This window comes from Lutra lutra, chromosome 9, assembly GCF_902655055.1.
Source record: "Lutra lutra chromosome 9, mLutLut1.2, whole genome shotgun sequence".
Classification (NCBI taxonomy): Eukaryota; Metazoa; Chordata; class Mammalia; order Carnivora; family Mustelidae; genus Lutra; species Lutra lutra.
In genome coordinates, this window is record NC_062286.1 from 130770926 (window position 1) to 130795799 (window position 24874).

Below are 24874 nucleotides of genomic sequence, written 5' to 3' on the forward strand. Positions count from 1 at the left end.
AGCCCTCAGCGACAGGGAGATGGTCAACTCGAAAAGAATAGCAACCTTGATCTTTCTAGCCACTAGAATTCTGCTTCCCTCTCTGAAATGAAGTATGTGAAATCCTGAAGTTCCTGCAACCGATCCCTTATTCTGAAGGATGGAGAAAAATGCTCATCTGGGATCCCACCCAAAGGTACAGTGATAAAACAGTTAGGCAGAACAGAGCCCTTAAAACCCAACTGCAGGACTTCTGCAGTGATGAAAACATTCGAAGGTGTATTGATCATGGAGGACTGCATTCCTGAGAACAATTATTTGGCTTGTGGGAGCCCAGGAGGAGAGGGAGTCCTTCAGGCAGGGATGCTGCTGAGAAGCCAGACAAATGCAAACTAGTTAGGTGGTGGCTATTTGCTGCTGCAGAAAAGGGGGGAGAAAAGTGAAGCGGTTTTATCTTTCCAAGTATTACAAGTGGGCCCCATAATCACCTAACTTTAGCAATAGCACCACCAGCTTCAGCCAAGGATTTCGAGCACAATTTCAGAAAACCATCTTTTCTCGCAAATCAGCAAGCCATCCTTTCAAAGGGAACCTATGCACACACATGCACGCGCGCGCGCGCCGCACACACACACACACACACACACACAATAACTTGCATTTGACTAAAGGAAATTGCAGTGTCTCTGCGTTAAAAGGGAAAAAAACTTCACTTACAAGAGCAAAGACCAGAATGCAAAATGAGTCATACTGAACAGCCACATCTAAAGGGACTTCCTTTTTTCTACACCACTGATCTCAGTTTTTTTTTTTGGTGGTTGTTGTTTTTTGTTTTTTTTTTTTTTTTTTTGGTTGAATATTAAGGACTGATATGTTATTAAGGAAAAAAAATTATGACTATTACATCAAAAGTGGTAGTGAGAAAAGATCTGTACCTGTCTGAATGGCCCACAGATCATGGTCAATTTAGGTTAAAAACTGTTCAGTCATTTGGAGGGAAGAAAAAAAAAAGTCAAATAACAATAATTGTTAAAAAGGAAAGGCAGCTGCACCTGGAGAAAAGACTTTGAACTCCTGTCATTAACACATTAAAGTCTTAGAAAATACACAGCATCTTTCCTATCTGCTAGCTTCCAGCAACCACAATTATTTAAATCAAAAACAATGGAACAACAAGCCCTTGTTTCAAACTGACGTTACTTTTTTTTTATTTTAAGGTCCACTGGGGAGCTGGGGGCCCACTAAAGAAAAGGGTAAATTAGCTGAAAACCGAACAACAGCCTTTCACCCCAATAGGAAAATACACCATCAACTAGTTGTGTACACTGTCTGTTCCCACTGCCACCCCTCTCGCACTCACATTTGCCCTACGTCACTTGCCTCTGGATTTCACAAACTGATACGTTTCAGGCAATTAAAGAAGAAATAACAGCGTCTGCAAATACAACCAAGACTTGCCCGTCCGGTCCCAGAAAGAATAAAAGATGTGTCCCCCAGTGCCTGAGCAAGAAAACCCAGGCTTGCTTCTTAACCTGCACGCATTGAAAAAGAGCAATTAAAAGTTGCAGCAGAAGTGCATCACCTCCAAGATGTTTTAAGCCCTCTGATTATTAATTCTGAGGGCTCAGGGCTGGTCCGTAAGTCCCAGGAATGCCATCCCCTCAACACTTTCCAGAAGAGAGAGAGAAAGAAAGAAAAAAACATCTAGTTTTGACAGGAGAGAAAAAAGAAAAAAAAAAAAAAAAGCCTGAATACACAATGCCCAGACATTTCCTTTCCCCAAGTGCCCCTAATATTTGACTTTTAACCAAGGATATCTAATCCAGCTAGAATATATAACCAGCATGCACAAGACTCTAGTTCTACAGAGGAAGCTCTCATCGCACGGCAATTCCAAGAATCATGCATCATTCGCAAGGACTTTTCCTGTAGCTTTTTACTTTCATTCAAAATACCAAACTGGTCCAGGCTGCAAGAAATATTTAATCCCCAAGACACAACATCTTCCTCTGCTAGATCACAAAAGAGTGAACATCAAAATAAGAAAACCATGCTTCCCTAAATCTGCAATTAATTTTTTTTTAAATTGGGGGGGGGTGGGGGGAAGGGAATGGTTAGCAGAGCAGCTTTATGTAACACTCACCTAAAACAGGCAGAGTCATCGGGAGCTAAGCTATTTATGCAGGATTCTTAAAATGGCGTCTGGCAACACTGCCTCATTCCTGTATTGAAGCTAAAATGGTAGCAGGTTGTTCAATAGCTGCGGCTCTCTTGTGGAAGCAGCCCTGCCAGTTTCAAAGCCACCTTCCTAAATATCAGAACTAGGAAAAACTCAACCAAAGGACACCAACAACCCAACGTTTAGAAGCTTAAAAAAAAAAAAAGAAAAAAATCTGCAGTGTGACAGGGGGAGTTTGTGAAGTCACAGGTTCCTGAGGAAAACCCTTTCCTTTTAGATCCTGAGCCTTCCACACGAGGCTCTGAAGATGGGGGCCCGCTTGCCCTCAAATTGGGTGGGTGGGAGGTTAGGAATTCTGCAGCCCTGTGGCTTAAAAGGCAGGCAGACAGGTGTCTCCACAAATGCAAAAATGTTAAAGGGAGCAAGCTGGGGAGGGGGAGGAAGCCCATTCCCCCTTCTTGATACATCAGAAACCAGCTCTGCATCCCTACCAACAAGGAGCTAGGTGAAAGGAAAGTGTGGCAAGGACAGCAGCCATCTGAAAAACCAAACTAGAGGGCTGCACCCCTGTTCTGAGGCCAAGGGAAAAGAAAAAGGCTGTTTATAAGCCTGAAAACGGCCACCAAACACCCAGCCGGTCCTAAGACAGTTAACCTCAAGGAAAGACAATCTGCGTCTGCAGAGGAGAAGAAAACAGTCAAACACTGGCTTAGCCAATGCACGGGATACTCACAAATCAGACTTTTGTCCACCCCCAACAGAGCCCTGAAAATTAACAACGGGTTTTGCAAAACCCGCTTTCAGAGGCCGAACTAGCAGCCTTGCAGTGGGCAATGTAGTTTACTGGTACAGGTCTGAGAATTGGCCTCACCACTCTGGCGCTGAGTGGGGAGTTTCAAGGTGACTGCTTTTTAGCTCCAGGGGAGAAAGGAGGGCATGGTGCCCAAGGCTGTGCCAGGGCAAGGACGGGAGGTTGGCTCCTCGCCGGCCGGTAGGTAGGTAATCTTGATGAGGAGGGACAGGCTGACAGCAAAGCCAGCCGCACTGCTGACATGGCTCCCGCCCGCTTGTTTATCTGTAAGGAGAGTGGGGAGTGGGGGGAAGGGCAGCAGAGCCTTGGCAACCTGGAGCCAAGGGTGAATCCTCACTTGTTTTGCATTTAAGATCAAGGAGAAAGGACTTCTAGACGGACTCCCTTCCTAAGTCTCTGCTGTGGGGTGGCCAGGCCCCTTCTGCATGTACCTTTCTTTCCAGGGTCAACCGGAGGCAAAGCCAGATCTGGGGCCTCTCGGCAGACAAATGTTTGTTGCCTCTGCCACAGGAGAGAGAAGGAGAAAGAAGGCAGAAGAAACAAAGAGATCACACATTGGAAGTGGTGGACTTTTTAAAAAAAACCTACCTTTGCCTCCAGGGTTTCTGGGTTACTGTCCTCCCGGCTTTTTAAAACGTGACTCATTTTCCCCCCTTCTCCTATTTAAGACCTGAAGAAGTTTTTCCCTCACGGTTCTCCCAGGGAAAGAAAAGGGGGAATGTTTTGTTTAAGAGAAAAGGGGTTACAGGACAGAAAAAAAGAAAAGAAAAGAAAGAAAGAGAAAAAGCCATTGTTTTCATCCTTAATTTATAATCCAAGAGGCCCCATTGTTTCTTTCTTTCTGACTCAAATCTTTGAGCTGTTAATTATAAAAGTAACTGGACGCAGCTCCACCAGGCGAACTATGTTCATGCGCAGCAATTAGAAAAACTCTGTAGAAAGTTTACTGAGTGATTATATATAATTAATTCCTAGTTACAGACAGAACACTGACCATTTTCTGGAGCTAATAAAAGCAGTTACTCCCCCTCCCCCATGTGAATGCCACTTAATTTCCCAAAGCAGAAAAGTGAATCCATCCTGGAGGGTCTTGAAGGAAAAAAAAAAAAAGAGAGAGAGAGAGAGGGAGAAGAATCAAAAGCTCCAGTGTTGTCTGTCTGTTCCTTGCAGCTGTGATGCATCCTCTTTAGGGACTGAGGAGGCAGAAGGAAAACGGGAAACAGCCCAAGTTCCGTGCCTCCCTCTGAAATTTATAATTGGGGCAGAAGATCACTCTACCTTGATGTAAAAAAGAAAAAGAGGGTGGTGGGGGGGGGTGGGCAGTGGGCGGTGAGGCGGGAATGCCCCGGGACTGGAATGTAGGAAACTCTTCAGCTTGGCAGAGAGGCTTCTCCTAAAAGGAACAAAGATGGTAGAAACTTCCAGAAGGCCCCTTCTCAGTCTGGCCACTCCACTTGTCAATCTGTAACCTTTCCTCCAAGTCTATTGGTTCAAAGGCTGGAGAGAGGAGCCCTATTGGGCTGCTCTTTAAAGCCAGCACTGCTGTCCCTACCTAGTCCTGCTGCAATGCAAACATTCCCCCCACCACCACCTTAGTGAAACTAGGAAATAAGCTACTTTGGAAGCAATTAACTTTTTACAGACTCATGCTTGGTGGTGGCCACAGTACCAGAGGAAAGCGGCCAGCTTGGTCCAGGGCTGGGAACTTGCTAGGACTGCACATATGAAAACAGACCTTGGCTTTGCAAAACCTGTGGGAGCCATTTTAATGCAAGCTTTTAAAGGACAAATGCCTTGCCCTTAGGTTTCCTTCCAGCCCAACAAACACACCATTATGCAAACGTTGAAGGCACCAAACCAGGAGTCTTGTGATTAGATACTGCTTCTAGGGAGGCCACAAGAACCTCAATATGTAATTTCCATTTACAGCCAGGAGATAAGAACAAAGAAAATAGCTAAGTGTCTGGACTGACTTGTGTGGGATAGTAGCACTGTTCAGTTTTAAGTACACAACATCATTAACTGCCTGCACTTCTTAACTCGAAAAGCTGGCCTCGCACTGACTTTTCTTAACTCAGAACTGGTACATTTCTCGTTATTAAGTGAGCCTTTTTCCTACTGATGCTAAAAGGTGGGTGCCTGGACACGAACTTAAAGGAAAACAGATTACTGACTCCATAAAGTTGGCATAACACAACAACTGAATATATCTCCAGCATTTACAGTCATGCTAGATTGGTCTCCAGGCTGGAAATTTATGTAGTGAACTTCTGGGCAAATTCCGAAGCTAACGCCAAACAAGCGTCTACTTTTTTTTCCCCACTCGTAAGTTCTAGCTACAGCATTAAGAGATCAGGGGAAGGGTAAAAAGTGAGAAATAAATCATAAGTAAAGGCAAGCGTGCATACAGATGTGTGGGTCAGGCTTGGAAAAGGCCAAATCTGTTGTGCAAGGAGTCCCAAAGCAAACCAAGTTTGCTGGTGGGTGGGATTTTACACTACAAGTACCCTAAAAGGAGTGCTGACATCCCTGCCCCCACACACCACCACCACTACCAGGTTCTGCCCTCACCCATGTTTCAGGCTCTGACACTAAGAACAAGCACTGTCGTTACATTTCACAAGCAGATCACCTACCCAGAGTTCTAGCTAACATCCACACAATCCCAATTAAAGGTCTCCAGTCAAGTCACAATGAACTGAACATTTCTCCCCTGTCTGAGGGAAAACAGGAAGTGTGATCTTCAATCCTAGCAGCAGGTTATCAGGAAAAACAGTGGATTCAAACAGTCACCTAAAATCAAGACACTATTAAAAAGCCCTTATTTGGTTCCTGCTAATGAAAGCCCCACCACCACCACCACCACCAATTGCTGTAGCCAAGACCCTCTGTTACAAACAGACCCCAAATGTCCGTCAAACTCTTTATACATGGTCACAGAGGAAATGGATTGCTTTACTTACCCAACAAATGTTCAAGCAACCGTCTCATTTTTCCACAGTTAAGAAGAGAGAACAGGCTGGCAGATTTGGGACTTGATCAAAAAGGAAATTTTTTTTAAAGTTACATGGGATTATTAAACACACACACACACAACAACACAACCCAACAACTGAATATGGAATGCTGTCATGAGCCACAGATAGGATTTCATTTCCTCTGCGCTCCATCACCCAGGAGGACAGAGGAGGATACAATGTAAAAGAGGGAAAAGAAAATGAAAACAAGGAGAAAAGATGCATTAGTTCATTGAAAATCATGCAAGAGTAGAAAGCTGAGGAATTCAAAAAGAGTCCTCACAGATTTGTTGCAGGATGTTGTCCAACCTCCCTCCCCCTCTACACACAGCCCCCCCCCCATCCCCATCCCTACTCCAAAAACTTCCTCCAAAGCCTAGAAAACACTTTCAGAAACATTTGCTGGCTGTAGGCTGGCTTGCAGAAGAACACTCTGTATCAACAGAAGTCAGGAAAAAAGGCTGAACAATGTAGTTTCAAGTGCAGCAGCCCTACAGGGAGAGAACAGACCATGAAGACACACCATCACCCACCTAGGCCCCAGGAGCCAGGATCTCTCCTTAGCACTGCTCTGCTGAGGGCTTGGTTCTTTTTAAAACACACGTCCTCTCTTGTCAGAACTTACTCCAGCCTTCCCAGAACCTCTTTGGAGAGGTAAACTTGCCTGCTTTGCTGTCTGCCATGAGCTCTCCTTGGAGAGGAGCCTGCTTGCTTACCTTCCATTTTCTTCCCCCAGCAGGCATGTGACACAGGAGAAGACAATAGTGCAGGGGGGGGGGGGGTGGGGGAGAACTGCTGAGAGAGAGACAGAGACAGAGACAGAGACAGAGAAAGAGAGAGAAGAGGAAGGGGGAAAAAAAAAAAAAAAAGGCTTCTTTTTTGGCATTCCAGGATCTAGCTTCAAACTATTCCAGAAACACCATGTCCTGGTGAAGAAAAGGTGTGCCAGGCCTTTGCTAGTTTGCAAAATCAAGCTATGGCTAATGGCTACTTAGCCATGTGACCCAAGAAAGCAAAAAAATTCTCTCTAAACAGTTCCAAGTTAACCTAAGTGCTGTGGGGGTGAGTGTGGCACGGCCAGCCACAGAGAAATCACACTGCTCGCCCACAATTCGGATGTCTCAGAGGGAGGGGGAGAAAAGATGGTTAAAAAGTCGAGCTTACCTCTGTGGATGCATTGTTAACACTGTGTAATGTCAATACTTATAAAACATGGAGGACAGGCTCCTAGTTCTCACAGAAAAAGGGTTTGGCACTTCGGCTTGATGATCTGGCCGCCTAATAAAAGCTCATCCCCGATTGGCTGCCCCGGCAAATCGGAGTGTAAGGCCGCCCGGGATTGGCTGAAACACTTCCTGAGCGATTATCTTTGTGAGGCTCTGGTGAGCAAGAGCCATCCTGTGCATAGAAAAAGACAGGCTAAGCTAGGCCTTTTGCTGCAAGAAAAACTTGGGAAAGGGGCCCCCAGACGCACTTCTCCCACACCCTGGCTCGATTTCCCGGCACGGGCAAACCAGTGCAGCCAGCCTGACCTGCTCCAGCAAAGCCTGAGGCCCGGATGCCACTGGGAAGGGAGTTTTTGGGGTGAGCTGAAAGGGCTCACCCTCACCTGCCCCCACAGAAGCGGCTCTTGGCTGGAGGAAGCCTGGCCCTTTTCTAGAACAATCCAGCAGAGTGGTTCTCCCCCGGAAGGGGGAGGAGAGGTGGGGGAGGGCAGAGGGAAGCGGAGGAGTGGGGAGCCCCAGGAAAACAGCCAGCGGGGATTAAGAAAAAGGGGTTTGAGGCAGGCCTCTGAGGAGCTGAGGGAACAGAGACAGGACAGCCGAGCCCGGAAATCGCTGCAGGGCAGCCCTGGCTTCTCAGAGGAGAGCACTCAGGCTGCTTGGGAAGAAGGGGGGGAGCAGAGTGGTCAAGTTTGCATAGTCATTGTCAGATCGCCTCCTGGAAAAGCAGGCCAGAGAGCCATTTGCCCGCGGAGAATCTAACTTCTCACCAACCCCCCCTCACCCAGGACTCAAAGGAAAACCAAAATGGGTTCCTGCCTCCCTGCCAGGATGCCAATGGGGGCCCCCCTCTCCGTCCTTACCCTAAGAAAAGCCAAATGCGCTCCTAGCAGGCCACATGCCTAGATCTACAAACTTCCCTTCCCCTCCCGGCCCCCTCCCCCACCACTGAGGCCTGCTAAACCTGTCAGTTAAACAAAAATCTGACTTCCGTATTAGTCTGCAATGCCTTCAGCTTCCTGCCTATTAACCCTCTCTCGGACTCTGGGCCTGGCTGGGAAAAACTAGGCCCTGAGATCGCAAAAAAGGCCTGTGGAAAAATACCAGCTGCAGCTCTCCCGGCAGATGCAGAAAGAGAGAGAGAGAGTGAGCCGCTGTCTCTCGCCTTTGCTTCCCAAGGAGGCGTGTACCTTCTGAATCCAGGGCACAGGCAGTGCCTCTCGGTCTGAGAAGCCATTTAAATCCAGAGGGAGAAAGAAAGATGTCAAGCCCAGCGAGGGAACAAGAACCCCCATTATTAGCCAGGCCTACACCCTCAGCTTAGCCCTTCCTGCCACAATCATCCCTGTATGTATGTTCTTGGGGAACTGGGCCCTCGGTGGGCAGACAAATCCCATGAGCTTTATAAGGATTCTTGCTTAAATTTATTTCCACAGAGAACGGCTTCTTTTCGTCCCCTAAGGCAGATGGAATAGCGACTTCACACACAGACCTACTCTTGGCAGCCCCCCACCCCCATCTCTGGCACTGCTCCCCAGTAAAATATTAACTAGTTTTTCAGAGCTACTTATAATTCCACCCATTTCAATAGTATCAGGAGGTCTTTGCCTGTTTCCTCCCGAAAGCTGCCTTTGTAGTTGGTCTGTACCCTGAGAAAGAAAAGGCAAATGCAGAAGGATCTTAAAATGCCCATGCTTGCTTGCTTGCATTTTTTCCCCCTCAAAGACAAGGTGCTTAATTAACAAGATTTTTTTTTTTTTTTTTTTTAAACAGCAAGCTGGAACAACAGAAGCTAAATAAACACCATTCTTCAGAGGCCGGAGAAAGCTTCCAGAGGGGACGCAGCCATATGCCAGGAGGTAAAACTATGGCCCAATAAAGTCTCCCCTCTCCTCCTAAAATTAGGACTCGTGGGCTTTCTGGTCCCACACTGTTCGTTCCCACAAAGAAAACGTAGCGCTGATCGACTGCTCTCCCTGCCCCCACCCCCCCCCACATGGACAACAGATGCCCACCTCGTGCACATAAATTCTTCCTGGCTGGGAATCTTTTATATCAAACAAGAACAAGCCAGGAATCCACACAGAACGTACCGCAGGGCCAGGGTCCAGCTTTATGAAAAGGAAGGGGATTTTGTTGCTGTTGTGTACTGGAAGAGGCCCAGATGCAGGGAGGGACACCTCCATCACCAGGCCTGACAAGGGTCCAGCACTTGGGACAACAGGCCTGGGCCTCACTAGAAGGGAGGGGCCCCCTCTTCCTGAGGGTGGAACCGAGTACAGGGACACCAAGTCAGGGACAAGAGGCGGAGGCCGGAGCTAAATCAGACGGTGCTGTTGTGCTGTCACTCCTGGTGGCGTGGGCAGCAGCCCTCCCCCACCATCCCCGAGGGAACACTTGTCTACCTCTGCGGGTGCAGCTTTTGGGGGAAGAGACATGTCTCTGAGTCTGTGGCAGATCTCGTGGGCCACCAGCTTCATGACCCAATGAGGAAATGAAATACGCCACTGGTGCTCGCCACTGGTGCTCGTGGTGGATTTTAACCCGGGATTAAAGCTGCTGTATAAGCAGCTGCAGCGTCCTGCTCGCCTCCCCCACCCCCCTCTGATCACTTGATCACTTGAAATGTTTTCTGGGGCAAAGAGCAGGAAGCAGCGACGTACTCCGGCAGCTCTGCTCTGCTCCGTCTGAGGAATGCTATTGGCATTCGGGTAGGTCTGAGGTTATCAGAAAGACAGCGGTTGGGCTGGGGACAGAGACAAAGGTATGGTGGCAGATGGAATCCTGGGAGGGACAGGGATTGAAAAGGAAGCCTGGGGCAGGCCTACTAAGGGCCAATCCTGTGCTTGATGGAATGTGGCTGATAGGCCAGAAATAAACCAATGTTGCCAACCTCCATCCAGAGATCATTCTGTGGCCCTTCTCAAACACCCCCCTGCGCAAAGTAGCCCCAACAGCCCCAGCATGCTTGCCCTGGGCCCGGTACAGTGCAAAAATCATCACTTTGCACTGATAACTCCATGAGGTACGGAGTATTGTTGGGAGATTTGCAACCCAGCCCAGAGAGGTGAAGTGAGAAGCACAAGGTCACACAGCTGGCAGGTGCCCAAGACCAGATTTCCAACCTAGTTAGAACTCCACAGCCCTAAACTCGGTACCTTCACCTTCCTCTAAGGAAAAGGAGAGAAGAGAAGCCAAGCCAAGCAGAGCAGAAACAAAGCTAAAATCTACCCAAGAACAGCAGGATCTGTGTCTTCTTTGAGGAAATGGACTCCTTTGAGAATAAGTTTTTTTAAGTACTGAATGATGGAGCTGGGAGACCTTCAGCTCAGACTCATTTAAAGCCCAGAGAAAGCTCCTCTCTCCCTACAAGCCTCCAGCAAGATGTTAAGCACTCTGCCATCTCTAAAATGAGGTTTTTTATATTCCTGGAAATCAGTGGTTCTCAGCTAGGGGTGGGTTAGCCGCCACCCCCCAGGGGATATGTGGCAATGTCTGGAGACTTGGGGGCTGTCACACTTGGGGGGAGAGGTGCTATTGGCATCTGGTGGGTTGAGATCAGGGAACATTGCTAAACATCCTACAGCAAGGAACAGACACCCCACGACAAGGAATTATGCTGTCCAAAATGTCCACAGTGCTGAGGTAGGGAAATTAATAAGCAATGAACTAATAAAAAGAGATTAAAAACATGTCTCTCTTAATATTCCCAGGGGGTGGAGAGAATCAGGAGACAGAATCAGGCTTACGGAAGCCAGACGGAGTGTCTCAGTGATAAAGCTGGCCTCAAAGGAGAGGAAGGGCTGACCCGGCTCCCTTCCCCAGGCAACTTACTGCCGAGGAGGCCTCGCCGAAACGGCTCTCCACTCCCGCTGGCCTGCAGCCAGCCGAGCAGCGGGAGGAACAGCGTCGGCAAGCTGCATCCCGAAGATAGCCCGCTCCCGGACTGGGAAAATAAGCACACTCCGAGTTATCTGCCTCGAGCTAGCAGCAGGCCGCCCGTCCGTTATGTGAAACGGGCGGGACTGAGGCAGGGAAGTGTTTTAAATATCTTGTTTTGTTTTGTTATTTTTTGGCCAATTGGAACCGAGGCCGGCTTCAGGCATGGTGACAGAAGGGCTCACCTTCAGAGCATGGAACTGACCGAGTCATGTTACAGCCACAAAGACGTAATTAGGACTTGTCCCTACCTTGGAGAAGAGGTGCCCTCCGGAAGGCTTTTTTTTTTTTTTTTAAACTTCTTCCTAGGAGGGGCTGGTTGGTAGGATCCAAAAAGTGGAGGGAGGAGGAAAGGGCAGGTGGAGAGGAGGGGAGGGGTGCGGGGTGCATGACCATCAGGCAGATGGCCGCGGTGCGGGTGCGGAGAGACTTAAGGGATGCAGGAAGAAAAGGAGAATCAGAAGGACGATGATTCAGGACCTCCCCTGACCTGCTCTTTTTGTCCCCAGCAATTACCGTTATGGAAAGAGGAGCACGTGTTTATTTCCTGTTTGTTTCTTTGTCCCACTAGACCAGTGGCAATGTCAGGAGACATTTTAGGCTGTCCCATCTGGAGGAAGGGGGCTGCTACTAGGATCTAGAGGGTCCTAAACACTCTTCCAAACACAGGACAGCTCCCCCCCCCACCCCCCATGACAGAGAACTAGCCAGCCCTGAGTATCACTAACGCCAAGGCTAAGAAAGCCTGCTGTAAACCGAGAGCTTTAGGAAGGCAGAGCCTGGTGTGAAATTCTTCACCTTTGTGCCCTACAAGTGGCAGAGCTCAATTAAACACCACCTCCCACCTGGACGGGTGCACTGGTCTCCCACCTGAGCACCAGCTCCTGGTCTCCTACCTGAACGGGGGCAGGGGAGTTAGACTGGGAAGAAACTGGAGTATTTACACACATGCGCAGGCTGCAAGCAATCCTTTGCTAAGAAGTCAGACCTCATCCTTTCTCTGCTCAAAACCCATCAGTAGATCCCACTCAAGTGGTAAAAATGGCCCACCAGATCAGTGCCCTGCTCCTGATCGCTGACTCCACTGTGACTCCGCTCCCAGGGCTCACTCTGCTCGCTCTCCTCCCGCCACCCTGAGCCTCCTCCATCTGTTCTTTCCACCGCCTAACCATCCCCTCCCTCCTCCAGCCCTTCCCCGTTGCTCTCCTACTTCCCCTCCCCAGACCATCTCCCCTGCTCCCCAAGCCACCTAATACAAGCCCTGTTTCCTCCTGGGCCTACACATATCCGCCTTCCTGCCTTCTCCTCTGCCATCACCATGTCTTCCCCGCCCCGAGCCCTCCCAGATGCCTCCCCCCGCCTCACAGCCGTCTTCTTCCACGTTAACCTTTTCTCTTTCCACATCAAGCAGCAGAACCGTGCAGTGACTGAGTGCGTGGCTGTGGGCATCAGACTGTCTGATGTCTGGGTGTGAATCTTTCTGCCCCACTAGCCAGCTGCCCTGCCTGGCTTGAGGTACGGAATTCTCCGTGCCTTGATTTCCTCATCCGTACAATGGGAGCAATAATAATACCCACCCGGAAATTCACTGCATCAGGGTGGTCAAGCACAAGTCGCCACACAAGACACAGTGAGCACTCATGCAGTTGCTGTTCCCACGTCCCTCTGATTACTCTTAAAAAGGAAATTTCTGGAGGCTTCCAAGTCATTTTTCTTCCTTTTCTCAACATCAAAATTTCCAAAGGAGGGTAAGGATAAATCCCACTGGCTGGCACGCTCCAAGCTTTGTGTCCGGTGCTATTCCAAGCACTTATCCTCCCAAACCTGCAAGATGGACCCCATATATTCACCATATATTCATCAACCCATTTCCTTGATGAGGAAGCTGAGGAACTATCAATAGTCCCCTCCTACTAAGAAAGCTTCTCAGGCACCTGTGTGGCTCAGTCGGTTAAGCCTTGGCCTTCAGTTCAGGTGTGATCCCGGGGTCCTGGGATCGAGCCCCACATTGGGCTCCCTGCTCCACCTGGAACCTGCTTCTCCCTCTGTAGCTCCCCCTGCTTGTGCGCGCGCTCACTCACTCTCTCTCTCTCTCAATCTGTGTCAAATAAATAAAATCTTAAATAAATTAAATCTTTAAAAAAATCTTAAAAGGGGGCACCTGGGAGGCTCAGTCACTAAGCATCCGTCTTTGACTCAGGTCGAAGGGTCCTGGGAGCGAGCCCCACATCGGGCTCCCTGCTCAGCGGGAAGCCCTCTTCTCCCTCTCCCCACTCCCCTTGCTTCTGTTTCCTCTCTCACTGTGTGTCTCTCTTGGTCAAATAAATAAATAAAATCTTTTTTAAAAAATATTTAAAAAAAAAAAGGTTTGCTTATTATGTACTAGATTTCTTGGAAGCATACTTAAGAAATTCCTAACAGGGGCGCCTGGGTGGCTCAGTGGGTTAAGCCGCTGCCTTCCGCTCGGGTCATGATCTCAGGGTCCTGGGATCGAGTCCCGCATCGGGCTCTCTGCTCAGCAGGGAGCCTGCTTCCCTCTCTCTCTCTCTGCCTGCCTCTCTGTCTACTTGTGATCTCTCTCTGTCAAATAAATAAATAAAATCTTAAAAAAAAAAAAAGAAATTGCTAACAGGGACGCCTGGGTGGCTTAGTTGGTTAAGCGGCTGCCTTCGGCTCAAGTCATGATCCCAGCGGCCTGGGATCGAGTCCCACATTGGGCTCCTTGCTGGGCAGGGAGCCTGCTTCTCCCTCTGCCTCTGCCTGCCTGTGCTTGCTCGATCTCTCTCCCTCTCTCTCTCTGACAAATAAATAAATAAAATCTTAAAAAAAAAAAAAAAAAGAAATTGCTAACACTTTGCATCCAAGGGGTACTGGGTGGGGAGGGGTCAGGAATGGGAAGGAGATTTTTTTCTCTTATATACCTTTTGAATTTCAACCACATGAATGTATTACTTCTTCAAAAATAAATTAGTAAATGTGATATTAGGAAAATTCTGGAAGACTATGGACCTAGCCAAAGAAAGATTAGTGGGCGGCCCATCCAGGTATCCCCATTGGATCACCTGCACCTTTCATTGTTTCTGGCCTTTTTACAGCTCTGACACTGGCAGAAGGCTAATACTAATGCAAAGGCTCCCATCCATAGACATGCAAATGTAGTCCCTGGAATGCAACTGATTATTGGCTTGTGGATATTGGGGAGTCTTGCTAATTATTGAATCTATTCCTAAATTCATGTCAGCATTTCCTGTATGAGGCCGGCTTTGACTCCATCTTTGAATTAGCTGGATGGTCATACACATGCCCTCATTAATAATGAGTTACATAAAATACATAAAGCGTGTTCATTTCATATTTGTACGCAGCTGGTTAAAATAAATTCTTTTGAACAGTAATATCTTTTAAAAGGAAAAAAAGTCCTCATTCACTTCCAAGACCCAACATCAACAGGCTGGTTAGTCTCCTGTTAAGTCTCCTGGTTAGATCTCCTGCTAAGTAACATCTGATGTCAGACACGTCAGAGGTTCCAAAATACTGGCCTGCCCAGCGACTGCACCTCCAAGTGCTGAACCTTCTCTTCCTTCAGAATCTGCTCTCTCTTGGCCATCCGACTGTCTGTGTGGCCTCTAGAGCCAGCCTGTTGGGGGTGGGGCAGGGGTAGGGGTCCAAGCTTCCTACCTAAGGAACTTTAGCAAGTGATTTTGCTTTTTTTGTGCCTCAGTTCCAAGTCTGTGAAACGGGATCACCGTCCCTCCATCAGACAGTGTGGGGATGATTTAACACAGGCATGGAGTACCTGCTCAAGAAATGTTGGATGATTTTGCTTTCCTTGAAACCATTTTGTCTAGTGCCACAACAGATTCCAAATCTAGTATCCGGGTCTGACCTCTTCCCTGAACCCCAAATCTCGTGTCTAACTCCTGAACCCGCATTTTCTCGCTGCTGATCAAGGCAGCCTACAAATAGGGGCGCCTGGGTGGCTCAGTGGGTTAAGCCGCTGCCTTTGGCTCAGGTCATGATCCCAGGTCCTGGGTTCGAGCCCCACATCGGGCTTACTGCTCAGCAGGGAGCCTGCTTCCTCCTCTCTCTCTCTCTGCCTGCCTCTCTGCTTACTTGTGATTTCTCTCTGTCAAATAAATAAATAAAATCTTTAAAAAAAAAAAAAAAAAAAAAAAAAGGCAGCCTACAAAGAGATGTGGAGCACTTCCTCTACCTGGAAGCACCAGACTTATGTCCTTTGCTCTTGCTTTCAAGGAACTGTAGGTTGAACAGAGGAGAGGTTACGCGCAATTAAATGAGTACATGAAAGAGGCAAAAGAGCCAATTGAGATCGATGCTATGAAGAAAAACAAAACAGGGTGAAGGGTAGAGAGAAGTGACTGGATAGGAAGTGGGGGGCGTCTGCTTTAGACAGGTAAGAAGGGCTCCAGTGAGCCTGTGACATTTGAGCTAAAGGCGGTAAGAACTTTCTTGGTGGTGGGAATAGCAGGTACAAAGGCCCTGAGGCAAGTCTGAGCTTGGTAACTTGGTTATTTCTGAGACACAAAAAAAGGCCAAGTGTGGCTGCCATGAAATGAGGTGCAGAGGAGTTGAGCATGGAGGTAAAGTCAGGGACAAGGTCACCATTCCATCTGCAATCCTTCCACTACTCAGACTCAAAATATTCCAGAATGTTCTTTACCTTTCCATACCCCCCCACCCCCGCCTTTACATTTCCATGCACCTGCCAAACAAAGCACTTCAAAACAAACGGCTGCTATCAGTTTTCCTGCTGTTTCCCGTAAAACCTTCAGCAATTCTCCAATTCATGCAACCCTGACTCCCCTCCATCAGGACCTCTGTATCTGACTCCATACTTGACTCTCCCTCCTCATCTCCCTCTATTTTTCAGTGAAGCTGGAAAGTGTGTCCCAAGTAGGACCCACCATGATTCTTCCTCCATGTGTCACTTACTGGGATAACAGCCACCCTACAAACCCAGGTGGCACCTCCTGTCCAGTGTCTCTCCTGCTTTCTCAGGCTCTTGACCTCCCACACCAGCAGAGCACATACCCCTCCCAGCCTGTGGCGGGGGGGGGGGGGGGGGGGGGGGGGGCTTCTCGGCATGGGGGCTGCTGGGACCTCCCACTGAGCAAAGCAAACCCAACTTCTTGACTCCCTCAGCCTGACCCCTCCGCCGAGCTCCCCAGTTCGGTCCCCAGAATCAATCACCCCAAAAAGCCCTCTCAGTCCCAACCATGGGCCAGCCTGGGCACTGGGCCTCAGTGTTTTCTAAAGGTGTTTCATCTGCTAGTCACCTAATCCCTTTGATGAGTGCCGCCATCCCATTTATAAGACTGCTCCTGCCTGTCCCTAGCAGCTCCCGATCCTTCACCATAGAAATGCCTGGGAATTCTGCCCTGGTTCCCAGGAGTACATGTTCTATCCTCCCCAGGGAATCACACACTGTTAAGTCAAGGCTTTGAATCCTGTTCTAACTGGTCTCCTGCCGGAGGGATCCGGTAACAAGACATCACCTGCCTGTTCAAAGCCTTCCATGGGCCACCCTATTCATGATACCGCCGAAAGGTGGAAACAACCCCATTGTCCATCAGTGGATAAATGGATCAACCAATGGCTAAGTATTCCGCACAAGGGAATACTATTATTCAGCCATAGAAAGGAATGAAACACTGACACAGAAGAACATGAATGAACCTTGAAATCATGATGCTTTGTCTAGGAAGACAGACAACAAAAGCCACATATCTAGGATTCCATTTCTATGAAATGTCCAGAATAGGCAAATCCATAGAGATATAGAGACGTAAGGCAGAAGGTTACCAGCGCCTGGGGAGACGGAGGGATGAGGAGTGACTGCTTAATGGGTACTGAGATTCTGGGGTACCTGGGTGGCTCAGCCGGTTAAGTGTCTACCTTCAGCTCAGGTCATGATCTTGGGGGCCTGGGATCCAGCCCCATGTTGGGGTGTTGCGCTGCATGGGGTTCCGTATTCAGAGGGGTGTCTGCCTGTCCCTCTCCCTCTGCCCTATCCCTGCTCCTGCAAGCTTGCATGAATAAATAAATGAATAAATAAAATGTTCTAAAAAAATGGGTAGAGATTTCCCTTCTGGGGTGATGAGGAAGCTCTGGGTCAAGACAGCGGGGGCTGTACGACACTGTGAAAGGTCTTGACACCACTGGCCTGTATACCTTAAGGTGGTTCAAATGACAAATTTTTTTATCATTTATATTTTATCACAGCTTTAAAATACCTGCCAGGGCCTTCCCAACTCACTTAGGATAAAATCCCAAATACTGCGCCTGCCCTCCCTCAACTCCCGCCCATTCCACACCCTCCCCCACTCCACTCCAGCAGCCACCTGTCTGCCACCTTGCTGTTTTCCAATGCAACTACTACTTTTTTTGCGGTGGGGGGGGGGGTCCTCTCTTTTGACCTTGAACTTGCATTTGGATCTCGGTCTTGAGTCGTTCCTGTTAGGTTATGAACTCCGGGAGTATAGAACTGTGTCTTACAGGTCATGGGTCCCCTTCCGCAGCACCGTGACTATTAAGGGAACTCAGTGCTTAACGAACAACTAACAAAACGGCGGCTCCATTCTGCATGGTTACATCCACTTTCTAGCATCATGCTGAGCCTTCATACCTTCCCATTTTCTTTTCTTTTTCTTTTAAATAAACTCTACCCCAATGTGGGGGTCAAGATAAGATCAAGAGTCGCATGCCCACCTACTAGGCCAGCCAGGCACCCCTATACCTTCGCATTTTAAATCACAACCTTTCAATCCCCTGCTCAAAACCCTCCGAAGGCTTCCCATGACTTCAGCACAGGAGTCCATGAACTCCAGCCTTCGGGCCACATCACCTGCCCAACCACCTGTTGCCCTCTGGCCCTCAAGCTAAAAATGGCTTCTCACATTTTAAAATGGTCAAAAAAAGGGACCCTGGGCTGGCTCAGTTGGTAAAGCATGCAAATCTTGACCTTGGGGATGGAGGGACAGTTCAAGCCCCCACGTTGGGTGTAGAGATTACTTTAAAATAAAACATTTAGGGGCACCTGGGTGGCTCAGTTGGTTAAGCCTCTGCCTTGGGCTCCAGCAGCAATCTCAGGGTCCTGGGATAGAGCTCCACATATGCCTCCCTGCATAGTGGGGAGTCTGCTTCTCCCTCTCCCTCTGCCCCTCCCCCTGCTCATTCTCTCTCTCTCTCAAATGAATAAATAAAATCTTTTTTAAAAAAATGAATAAAATAAAATCTTTTTTAAAATGGTTGAAGAGGGGCACCTGGGTGGCTCAGTGGGCTAAAGCCTCTGCCTTCAGCTCAGGTCATGATCCCAAAATCCTGGGATCCAGCCCTGCATCGGGCTCCCTGAACAGGGAACCTGCTTCCTCCTCTCTCTCTCTCTCTCTGCCTGCCTCTCGGCCTACTTGTGATCTCTGTCTGTCAAATAAATAAAATTTTAAAATCTTAAAAAACAAGCAAATAAATAAATAAATAAAAATTTAAAAATAATAATAATAAAAATGGTTTAAGAGGGGGACCTGGGTGGCTCAGTGTGTTAAATCCTCTGCCTTGGGAGCCTGGGTGGCTCAGTGGGTTAAGCCTCTGCCTTCAGCTTGGGTCATGATCCTGGGGTCCTGGGATCAAGCCTTGCATCGGGCTCTCTGCTCAGCAGGGAGCCTGCTTCCCTCTCTCTCTGCCTGCTCCTGTCTACTTGTGATCTCTCTCTGTCAAATAAATAAATAAAATCTTTAAAAAAAAATAAAAAATAAATCCTCTGCCTTCAGCTCGGGTCGTGATCCTGGGGTTCTGGGATCGAGCCCCGCATCGGGCTCTCTGCACAGTGGGGAGCCTGCTTCCCCCTCTCTCTGCCTTGCCTCTCTGCCTACTTGCGATCTCTATCAAATAAATAAAATCTTTAAAAAAAATGGTTGAAAAAATCATAAAAGTAATTTGGAGCATGCATAAATTAATGAACTCCAAATTTTGTAGTGTCTGCAAGTCAAGTTTTCCAGGCACACCAGCACAGGCGTTCATTTATTTGTTATCTAGGGCTACACTCCAGTGACAAGACCAGGGTCAAATAGTTAGTTGCAACAGAGACCAGACATGGCCCTCAAAGCCTACACTACTATGGTCCTTTACAGAAACCCTTTGCAATCTCGCTTTCAGAAGAAAATGCTTTCTCTGAACCGGGCCTGCAGAGTGCTGTGGGGGCCAGTCCCTGCTCTCCGATGCATCACAGGTGACCCACACCCTCCACCCCACCCCCTACCCCACCCCCGCCCCCACAACCCCCTCAGGCTCTGCGGGCCTCCTTCCTCAGCTCTTCCCCCAACCTCCCCCACCTCTACGTTTCCAGGCTTATTCCTACCTCAGGTTCTGAGCACTGGCTGTCTCCTCCACCTGGACCGAGTTAGATCGCATGGTGGCTTCCCCTCATGACTCAGGTCTCACTGCAAATGTCACCCCTTCCGAGGGGCCTTTCCTGACCACCCATCGGATACCGAATCCTGTCTGTTTCCTGGGACATCAGCCTGTTACTGCTTTCCTAGGACTTAGCACAATATGTAAAGCACCTTATTCCTTTGTGGACTGTGTGTCTGTGTACAGAGGCAGGGACTTTGTGTACCCATTCACCAGTACTCCCTGGGCCAGCACAGGCCTGGGGCACAGTAGTTGCTCAGTAAGTATTTGTTCACTGACTCTTTTTCCTTCTTCCACAAAGCAGTTTCTATAAGAGATCTTCAATAGACCGGCCGTGGCCCTAATTCCCTAACTTGGCTTTGCCCCTTTTGCTGAATCTATCAGGTAGAATCGTAGTCAGAATTTGTACATGAATTTATTTATTTTATTTAAAGATTTTATTTACTTGACAGACAGAGGGAATACACGCAGGGGGAGTGGGAGAGGGAGAAGCAGGCTTCCCGCTGAGCTGACTCTGGGTGGGATCATGACCTGAGCCAAAGGTTGATGCTTAACTGAGACACCCAGGTGTCCTTTGTACCTGAATTTAAAAGGTCAAATACCAGTAATTTCAACCTATTTCAATATGTAGAAATATAAATCAGCTAATTCTCCCCCTCAATTGTTCACCGCACTCCAGCCACCTTGACCTATCTTAGGGTTCTCAAAATGTGCCAGTTTTCTCCTACCAACTAGAACGCACCCCTTATGGACCTTTGCACAGGCCCTTTCTGCTTTGGGTCCTGGACCCAATGTCACCTCCTCCTCGAGGCCCCCTGGGATCACATCCTCTCACAAAAGTGGTTTCCTTTTCTTCCCAGCACTTAGCACATTCTGAAACGCAGCGCTGCATTTGCTTTTCAAGGAAGCTTGTTGTTTTCATATTCCCTGGCGTGACCCCAGAGTCTAAAGCAGGGCTGGCACTGGGGAGTCTCATCAATGTCTGTTCACTGGAGTGAATGTAATTCCTCGGGCTTCTGTACATACTTTTTTTAAGATTTTATTTACTTATTTGTCGGTGGGTGGGGAGCACAAGCAGGAGGAGCGGCTGTAGAGGGAGAACGGCAGGTAGAGGGAGAAGCAGGCTCCCCACCGAGTCCCGATATGGGACTCGATCCCAGGGCCCTGGGATCATGACCTGACCCTAAGGCAGAGGCTCAACCATTGGAGCCACCGAGGCGTCCCTGTACATGCCTTTTAAACAGTCTGCTTACAACCAGGTACCAAACATAAACTTGCTAAGTGACTGGAGTGACTTCTATGGGCTTCAACTTCCTCCTACAGCCACCCCTGCCTCCACCAACCTCATTGTCATGACAACACCATCAGCATCAGCACCAGCATCTCGGCCTCAGAAGAGGGGCGGGCGCCGGTGGGGCCTTTGCACGCCCGGCATTGTTCTGAGCACACTTCCTGTATTAATTAACTGAATCGTCCCGTCCCGACAACTCTACGAACGAGGTGTTCCTGCCCTCCTTTTGCAGATGAGGAAACCGAAGCACAGAAAGATGAGGTCCTCTGCCCATCTGGAAAAGCAAGATGTTCGCAAGAAAAATGGAAGTCCAAGCCCTCTCGGCCTCTAACATCCCAAGAAACTACCATTACAGAGATGGGGACCAAAACAGGCTGAAACTCCAAGGCAACCAGGAGCTGATGTAGCCAAACAACAACAAAAACACAGCAGAGACAAAGAAATCTCAGACACGGGGCAGTCTGACCCAAACCCAACTCCCAGGAGCTCTTGGGCCACCAAGCTCCCTCCCAGGCACTTCCCGTGCAGTTCTGAAGTCCCAGACTTGAATGTCACCCTTGACCTCTCCCACTCCCACCTCCCAGCCCAGAGCTCTGTGAGATTTACCTGAGCTGCTTCCATCGCCGACTCCGGCCGCGTAGCTCCATTCTGCAGAGCTGCGGGCTGGCTCCAGAGCCACCATTATCTGTTATCTGGGCAGGAAGGGAACAGCCTCCCACCAGCCCCCGGGCTCCAGGCTGATCCCATCCCCCACCCTGAGTGGCCAGAGGGATCTTTTGAAATTTCAATTTGGGCCAGGACACACCCCCCTCCCCACCCCCACCTCTAAACCCCTTCAAAGGTTTCCCATTGTTCTCAGGCCAAAGTCTCAAATTCTTCACTAAGCTTTCGCAGGCCTGCGGGATTCTCTTCTGCAGCTTGCTCTCTGGGCTCCCAGTGCATGGAAGGTTCTGAGGCCAGGCTGGCTGGGTTCAAATCCTTATACTTCCATTCTTTCACTGTGTGACCTTGTGCAAGTAACTTAACCTCTCTGAGCCTTTACAATGTGGGTAACGCCTCCCAGTGTGTCATCAGAACTAAATTAGTTCCTGTAGCAAAAAAAGGTTATTTAGCGGTGTTTGGCACCACTTAGTTATCACTGTTGTTATAAGGTAACTCCTACTCATCCTTCAAAACCCAATACAAAATTAATGTCTTCAGGGTAGGCTCTGTGGACCCACTTCCCAATAAATCAGACACAGTCACCCTACTGTATGTTTCCCTCATGGTGCTTATGGCGATCATGATTTAATACCTACTACATGTTTAGTAACTGGGTACAAATTCCCTGATTGGTTTCTTATTTAGTGTCTGTTTTGCCCAATTCTGTATCTGTCCCGCACATAGCAGGTGCTCAAAAGTAATTTGGTGAATGTTGAGCAGGAAATGGCCACATGAGTCAACTCCAAGGATGATCAGATCTCTAATTCTCAAGTCAAAGCATGAGCAAAGTCAAGTTTTAATGTGGATGTCAGAACCCTGGAGCCTGATGGGGGGCCTGGGTTACAAAAGGAAGCTACAGGGGCGCCTGGGTGGCTCAGTGGGTTAAAGCCTCTGCCTTCGGCTTGGGTCATGGTCCCAGGGTCCTAGGATCGAGCCCCGCATCCGGCTCTCTGTGAGTTATGCAGCAAGGATGGCTGAATACATTTTACAGAGGCGGAAAACTGAGGACCATTAATTCAAGGAAGGGCCAGTAAGCCAAGTCCCCAGTCTTCAGGATTCTCCTACTAAAAGCCTTTCTTGCCTCTCTATCGGATGTGACTATGCAGTAAATTGGAAGCTACAGAAGGACAGAGACTTGTCTTTGGGTTTGGGGATCGACCCCCTGCCCAGAGCCCAGCAGAGCCTGGTCCTTATTAGGCGCTGCATAAATGTTTACGGAACCAGTGATACAAGCCCACCAGAGTCTCCATGACATGGTAAGAGGGTGAAGACTCTTGTGTGCTTTTCCCGTCTCCCTTTCTTTCTGTCTCTCTCCATGTGCTGGGTCTTGAGCCTAGATCTGCCTTCCTTGCTCTCTCCATGGCACCAACTACAAGGGGGTTGGGGGTGGGGGTGGGGGAAGGGATGGTTAAGCTTAAATGGGTCCGAAATGAAGCAAAACAACAAAATGTAGCCTCAAAAGGCAAGAAACACGACCTTGGAATGTCAAAACAGCCATGCTGGTTGTTTTCTCGCTGAGAAGAAGGGACCTTGAGAACTTAATTCACCACAGTTGTTTTTAGTAGTCATTAAACACCTGCCATACCCTACCATTTGCTGGCAAATTGCCCTGAAACAGTTAAGGGAATAAATGAATTCCCAGGAGAAAAGGATTTTCTAGGGTATCTGGGGAGATGTGTTGAATCCAACCCAGAGAACCCTTTGAGAACACAGAGCTACAGGATGGACTTGCTGAATAACTCTCCGGAGAATCAGCCACCGGGTAAACAAGGGCACCCCCTGTACCTGTTCTTAATGGCCCCCATCTGGACTTGAAGTCCGACATGAATGCTGGGGTCTGACTCAGGGAATTATTTTCTATTTCCCACCAATGTTTTCTTTATTCGGTGCTAGGGATGAGATGGCCATGAGGGATGATATAACAGTTGAGGGTTTGAGACCCATTTCATTGGGATTCATGCTCCTTGTAATTAACCAGAAGTGACTTGGAGGCATTTTCATTAGGTTCTTACCTTTGGGGCGCTTCCCCTATGACCAATGCCAGCCTGGTCATGGATCTCAGCCTGACCATGGGACGTTTCTCCATGGACTTCCGCTACCGACGTGCTCATCTGGAGAGATCCTTGAGCTTCTCTGAGAGGCTTTATCCGGAGATGCCCAGCCCCACCCAGCAGTCACCCTCTATGACATCACGCTGCTGTCCTGAGCACGGAGGTTATCAGCAATCACACCACATGCTCCTCTTGTTTATTGACTTGTTGGCTCTGGGTCTCCCCAGCGAGGCCCTCAGCACCACCGAGACCAGATGCTGTCTGACCAGTTCACTCTGGAACCCCAGCCCCACAGCCAGCGCTGGGGCGAAGCCTGGGGACAGGATAGATAATAGCAATAATCCTGACTGCTGGCTGACTGCGTGCCAGCCGATTTTTTCATCTATTAAGCCACTGAGCCCTCACAGCGTTGTGAGGCTGGCATCTTGATCCCAATTCTTTGCACTGGCCGTTCCCTCTGCCTGGAACGCCCTTCCTGCAGATGTCCACAGGCCTCTTCATTCAGGACTCCGCTCAAATGCCACCGACTCAGAGGCCTTCCCCCGACCCTCCCTGAAGCAGCACCCTTCAAACACAGTCCCTGCTGCTGGCAGGTTGAACTGTGTCACCCCAGAAAAAGATATGTTCAACCTGCATCCCCACGCCAATCGCTTAGATTGGGGCCTTTTCGGAAATAGGATCTTTACAGAAATAATCAAGTTAAAATGGGGTCAGGAGGGTGACCCTAATCCAATATGACAGATGTCTTTATATAACGGGGAAATTTGGACACGGAGACGGACAGGCACAGAGGAGAGACAATATGAAGAAAAGCACAGCAAGGTCTTATGAAGGCACGGCCTTGGAGTGAGGCGTCTTACAAGGCAAGGAGAGCCACAGTTGCCTGCAACCTAGCAGAAGCAAGAAAGGGGCTAGAAGCATTCTTCTTCAGGGCCCAGCCCACAGTTCGGTTTCAGACTTCTGGCTTCCAGAATGATGACACAGTAAGTATCTGTTGTTTCCGGCCACCCAGGTTGTGGTGATTTGTTAGGCAGTGCTGGGAAACCAGTACACCTGCTTTATTTCTCTTCCTTGCTCTGATCACCACCTGCCCACTGCATGGGCTTTACTCTTCTGTTGACTCCCAGCACCCACATGGGAACACGAGTCTCTCAAGGCCATGGTCTCATGTTCGCACAGCTGTTACAAGACCTCGAGTTTATTTGCTCCTTCAAGAAGTATTTATTGAGTGTCTATTATGTGCCAGGTCCTGCTG

The 24874-nt window shown here is 48.8% G+C and overlaps 1 protein-coding gene and 1 long non-coding RNA gene across 16 annotated transcripts in view; one reads left to right on the top strand and one right to left on the bottom strand.

Moving 5' to 3' along the window:
* ZMYND8 (zinc finger MYND-type containing 8) overlaps positions 1 to 23698 on the bottom strand; it is a 143970-nt gene extending 120272 nt beyond the window's left edge. For 2 of the 15 annotated variants that reach the window (XM_047744038.1, XM_047744030.1), the window contains exon 1: positions 11044 to 11150. In XM_047744038.1, coding sequence (XP_047599994.1) covers positions 11044 to 11132 — 89 coding nt within the window. In that variant the 5' untranslated portion in view covers positions 11133 to 11150. The other 13 variants (XM_047744050.1, XM_047744049.1, XM_047744036.1 and 10 more) reach the window with 12 other exon arrangements.
* On the top strand, positions 8362 to 11055 carry LOC125108347 (uncharacterized). The gene is made up of 3 exons (XR_007129880.1): positions 8362 to 8556; positions 8983 to 9068; positions 10923 to 11055. It is a non-coding gene; the product is annotated as an uncharacterized LOC125108347 (long non-coding RNA).
* Positions 23699 to 24874: the final 1176 nt, after the last annotated feature.